A 6000-nucleotide genomic window follows, 5' to 3' on the forward strand; every position below is an offset into this window, starting at 1 on the left:
TGGCTAGACATGCTGGGCAGAAGTAGACTCTGCTCTGTGACAGAAATTCTTGGTTGAACCCAAGAAGTGACTTCAAGATGTTTAGACAGCATACGACGCCATCTGTCAGAGTCAGATGTACTGACAGGAAAAGTAGAGTTCTACAAGAAGAAGAGAAGTCAGAAAGTCCTGCACCGGCTCTTGCCATAGTAACCCTGGACTTGATAATAAGTTTAAGAATAAACTAGATGGAGTCTGTGTACATGTCTAAGTAGTACTCTGTGTAATAATAGAACTTGGACCTGCAGTTTTATATTTTCAGTATAAACAATAGTGTGCCACCCTGGACATCAGGATCTTGGAACAGGTACGCACAGTAAGTGGCGCTGTGCAAAGCCCTACTCAGCTATGTCAGTGAAAGGTTTCCTCACAGACAGTCTACACTCTGACCTACAAACCCAATCAAACAGACTCACAATAACAGCTTACAAAACTCAGCCAATAAAATGTTGACCCTCTTTGCCTGAGAACAAAGAAAAAGCTCAAACATGAGCCAGATTGTGGCTTTTCTTTCCTAAACCAAACCATAAGCTGTCTGACCAAGTGGGAGAATGGAGAGTCAGACAGTTTAAATGTATTGCTAATGTTGCTCAACAGAAAGTCTAGACACAAGGCCCAAACAATCAAATCGAGGTTAAAAAAACCAAGACATGTTACACCCAGCTAAGCCACCTTAGTTTTACTGCCTGTCAGCAGAAGCTGAAGGAAGAAAGTGGGACCAAAAGTTATACACTGTTTTTCAACACACTGCTATCAACAGCAAGGTGATATCACAGTAGTGCTTCTTGCAAAATTCCTAATCTGATGTTCAAAACGGAATAGAATCGCGTATTTCTAAACAAGTAAAAAAAAAAAAAAGTAGCCCAATTTATGAGGGGATCCCAAAAGTAGCACAAATTCTTATTATTGTCAGACTGAATCAAAGTCATCCAATGACTGCACTGTCTAAATAGGTGTCATTAATAAACATTTATTATTAATACAACAGTGTAATATACATTGTGACATGTGATCTCCTGGTATTAAAAGCCAAGTCTAGGGAAAGTCTAGTTGCTGTCAGCATGTGACTTTATGTGGTGAAGTACTGTTAGATTTTGCAGCATCCCCTAGATATGGGTGACTTGAGATTTCTTCTGTACACCAGTGGAGGCAGCAGATTTTTTTCTGTAGCTCGTCAGTTTTTCAAGGGTGCTGTGAACTGATCATAAGTTCACACCTTTCTCCATAAAACACTAAATATACTCTACAGTCACCAACAGTGTGCCTAATAAATGCAGTATATTGACGACCTCTAGTTTCTCAAACACACCATACGAAACAAGACCATTGCAAACCTTCTCAACACCAAAACTCATCGGCAGGTAAGAGAGAGGACACTTTTCACTTAGTGTCAGATCTCACAACAGGGAATGAGCTTGTTGTTGTGGTAGAGGGAGGAGGCCTTACAAATTCTGTTTTCATCCAGGATCCTGGAGATTTTTTACTCGGTCAGTGGTACAACTGAACCTGTTACTGTTCCTCAGGGAGGTTTTTCAAGAGAAACTGTGTTCACAGCTCACTGATGAATTGGAAATTTCCAAGACATATATCAACGAATGCACCATAATTTGCTAATCAAATAAAGGTACATTCATGCTCGTATTTGCTTTGCACCATGTGATTAACCTGGTAGAGCTGTGTCTCCTAGTTCTCCTTGCTGACAACATGGTAATGCAATACAAACAGAATGCCTGTTTTGATAACTTTTTCTTGAAACTTGTCTGAGCGTCATACAAACTTGATGGCTATTTCTGCAGAACTGGTCTTTCTGCCTGCATGATCACCAAGAAATTCGACTCTTCCACGTACTTGCTTACAGTATGTCAAATGAGGTCATAGGTTCATAAACAATTCCAATATTCTTTTTTTGTTGTTGTTAACTCATAACCATATTCCTAATTGACTGTTTGTAAGGAATTATTTTTGTATCTAGGTTAAATATAATCAGAATCAGATTTTATATCAATATTTTTATCATAGGAAAAAAAAATGCATTTCTTGGAGGGGGGTGCTATGTCTGATCCTGGGAAGAGCTATTACATTTCCTAGTGCCTCCATGAGCTGCCACTGTTGTACACAGAGTCCTAATTCTTTAAAGCACAGTTTGTAACTTGTGATTTGTACTCTACTTATGAATTTAATGTGTCTCATTCTAATGAACATTATGTACTGTCTTGTCTCGTGAGCTACATTACACCCCTAATTATTGCATGTTTGTATAGTAAACACTCACAATGTGGTGCTTACCGAGTAAAAATGCTGCACCTAATCATTAGACAATTTCTAAGAATTTTAAAGCAACATCAAGAAGATAGACTCTGACCAGGTTTGATCAGAGGATTTGATGAATCTGCAGAAAAAAACAAAGATAGCTGTGTCATCCACTTTGTCTTACTCATCACTGAAGCACAACAGCACACGCAGCTGCTATTTTTCCTCAGCAAAGTTCTAAGAAACCACCAGGATTGGATTTACCTGGCTCTGCCAAACCTATTTTAGGATAGTCTTCAATCCTGGTATATGTGGCTGTAAACATTCATGTTCCAATAAGAACAGGAGGACTGTGTGGATGCATGACTAGATGGACTGCAGTTGCTGGAAAGTGGGAAAAAATAACAGGAGAACTAGCATGTATTCCACAAACTGTGGAATAAACTTGTTTCAATTACTTTTGTGGAGCGATGAAACTGAGACATCTATTACGTATTAGTGGTATAAACATGGAGACGGAGGAGTTTAAATAAGGATACTGCACAAGGGAAGTGAATAATGGACTGAAGGTGGAGTGGATGCACACAACAGGAGTGATTTAGGACAGGTGATAGTTGCTCAGATGTATGGTTAGACAAGATTACATTACAAAATGACAGAAGAGAACAGATGTGGTTCAGATTTTCATTTAGGACAAGATTGGAAATGGGTTTATCACTCAGTCATTGTAATTTATAATGGTCCACATGGACAAAAGGTTGCTACTCAGACAAGACAAGGGTTGTGCTGTTTACCCACAATGACAAAAAGAATGTTCACTGCCAAGCAAGGTAGTGGAAGCTTTGTGTGGTGCTGTTTTGCTGCCAGTGGTACCGGTACAAATGAGGAAGACTATCCTTTAATTCTTTATCTCAGATTCAATTCAGAATCTGAAAGCAAATAGAACACTATTCCTTTTTTTTACATTCTTATTTTAATATTTTTAACAGACTTCTTTAAATGTCAACATACTAAAGGCTATAACTAGCCTTTGGAAAATGTTCCTGTTTTTTATGGCCTGGAGATGGCCAATCCTACTATTTTGCTAGTGGAAAGTGTCTGGATCAGCAACTCTAATTCATGTGAGATTATCCATCCATCCATCCATTTTCTTGCACCCTTTTTCCCTCAGTGGGGTCGGGAGGGGTGCTGGTGCCCATCTCCAGCCAACGTTTCGGGCGAGAGGCGGGGTACACCCTGGACAGGTCGCCAGTCTGTCGCAGGGCAACACAGAGACACACAGGACACACAACCATGCACACACACATTCACACCTAGGGGCAATTTTGGAGAGGCCAATTAACCTGACAGTCATGTTTTTGGACTGTGGGAGGAAGCCGGAGTACCCGGAGAAAACCCACCATGCACAGGGAGAACATGCAAACTCCATGCAGAAAGACCCCAGGCCGGGAATTGAACCCAGAACCTTCTTGCTGCAAGGCAACAGCTCTACCAACTGCGCCACTGTGCAGCCTCATGTGAGATTAGTCATCTTAAAATGAATTAACTCTCTACCCACGTGTGAGTTGCATCTTTAAACTAAATGGTAATCATATGTTGAAAAAGACAAGCTGCTTCCTTAAACATGGAAGGCATTTTCTGCTGTACCTTGTGTCTTAAACAAGTTGACAACAAATGAAGCTTAAACTATTATTCTGTGTGCTCCTGTTGAAACTGAACAACATAATTTCATTTGTTGGTATAGAATGTGAACATGACACAATCTACAATCATATCTGTGGAAAATGGATCCAAGTGCTTGTTGGTTTTTAATTGGAACCTACTTGCTAAGGTGCTAAAATCTACAAAGGACAAATGAGCTCATTTTCCCAATGAATATATCTAAGTAGCTGTTAAGAGTTTTGGAAAATTCCCCTACATTTTGGACTGGTCTTGGCTGAGAAACAATATGTGGTACAGCTGTCTGGGGCTCATATGTCCTGCAGCAGCAAATCCACCACCATGGAGAGATGCACACTGCCTTGAATAAGCTGGTGAGGGTCACCTGTTGGTGTGAAGCACAACAAGGACAAAGAATCAAGGAGAAGCCTCCTGAGAGAGGGCACAGTTGGAAGTTTTTTGGATGAAGGCCATCTGCAGCCAAGCAAAAGCGTTTTTTCCAGTAAGGGGAATACTCCCCCTTTTATTGAAATACGGTGAACCAAACTCCTGTTACTGTGCCGGCTGACCAAGAAGGGCATGGACTGAGCTACCAGGAGAGATGTTGCTTTTCAGAGAAGTCCAGGTGAGCTGACCATGCCATTGTTTCTCAACCCTGTTTAAGCCAGTTTGTGACAGCCATTGTTTCTTTGCCTGTTCCCATATAGGACGTTCATTGTTTTGTTTAGGTTTTTGACATTATTCTGCTTTCCACTAGTCCATAATAAGTGAAATGTTTAATATAATATTAGTTGTTTTTTTTAAGTGTATTTGTTTGGCTAATTTTATTGTTTCTCTTGATAATAACAATTTTAACTTTTCAATGGAGTTTTCAATGTTAGATTACTTTTTACGATCATTACTGATTAGCTTTTGAATATTCTTGAGCTTTATGGTCTTTATTAAGCCTCTACTCCCCGAATGGTCATTGATTCAACACTGTGGTGGCCTCTTAAAGAGCCATTAAACTGAATTAAATTGAGAACATTGCTTATTTTGTCGATTACATAGAATTTTGATTCAAACGCAATAAGCTCGATAAACATTGTAATCAAGTTCCACCAGGAATAAATTGTGTTGCACACAGTTCTTAGTTAACACATAGTTCTTGCAGTTAAGATTAGCTGAAATGACTTGTTGATTAATCATTCCAGGCTCCAAAAGGACAAATAGCTAAATCTTCACAATCAGGTTGAAACCCAGACAATAAGCCAGCTTCAATAGGTTGCTTGAAGATGGCTTACCTGACGTGATCCAACTCTGGTTTCAGAAACCAGCCACACAGTGGCTGATCAGATCTGTCAGATGGTCTTCAGTCACAAGACAGCAACCACCACCGGTCTCCTCAGATTCACCATCAAGTGTGGGACAGTGCACAAAATATTGGACAGGACAAAGTTAACAATCACCCATTTAATCTGCTTGACACAGTGTCACCCATATATTTGTACTACACACACATGTGCAGTGAACCCACGCTTTTGACACGTGCGGTTGTTTCTGCCTGAAGCTATGCTTGTTACCGGGTTTCTATGAGGATCACCACACACTCTTAGCAACTCAACAAGGAAATCACACTAGTTTCTGTTACACGCTGTGTTGCTTCTGAGTGCGTGCTGGAAGCCTAAAGTTCAGCTGTTGTTTACACAGACCACCAGGTGACATTTCTCAGCTCCCATAACAGTCAACAACATTTATTTATAATGTGCAAAGCTCAAATGTAAACATATCAATTCTACTACACTGGCAACAGACCAGACAGCTCCCTCACCGGACAATCATCCATCCATAAAACTGAATAAACTACAATACCCACAGTGCCACCTTGCTCAAGGAATGGCTAGCTAGACAGAAAGCCATTCATATATTTGCAAATTATTGCCTTTAAACATAAGGAGGTAACAACTTCCAGGAAAGCAAAGAAAATAAGTCATCAAAACTGATATGAATGTGCTATTAAAATATGCAAAGCATGCAATCACATAAATAAAAACACACACACACACACACACA

At 39.9% G+C, this 6000-nt stretch overlaps 1 protein-coding gene across 8 annotated transcripts in view; it reads right to left on the bottom strand.

Moving 5' to 3' along the window:
* The window catches only part of usp2a (ubiquitin specific peptidase 2a), a 43251-nt gene that overhangs the window by 20870 nt on the left and 16381 nt on the right, over window positions 1-6000 (bottom strand). For 7 of the 8 annotated variants that reach the window (XM_008426233.2, XM_008426236.2, XM_008426235.2 and 4 more), the window contains one exon: window positions 4208-4333. The exons of the other annotated variant lie outside the window; for it this stretch is intronic. In XM_008426233.2, the coding sequence (XP_008424455.1) occupies window positions 4208-4333 (126 nt within the window). The remainder of the gene's footprint in view (window positions 1-4207; window positions 4334-6000) is intronic. 8 annotated transcript variants of the gene reach the window in all.

The sequence above is a fragment of the Poecilia reticulata genome, linkage group LG13 (genome assembly GCF_000633615.1).
Source record: "Poecilia reticulata strain Guanapo linkage group LG13, Guppy_female_1.0+MT, whole genome shotgun sequence".
NCBI classification, from domain to species: Eukaryota; Metazoa; Chordata; class Actinopteri; order Cyprinodontiformes; family Poeciliidae; genus Poecilia; species Poecilia reticulata.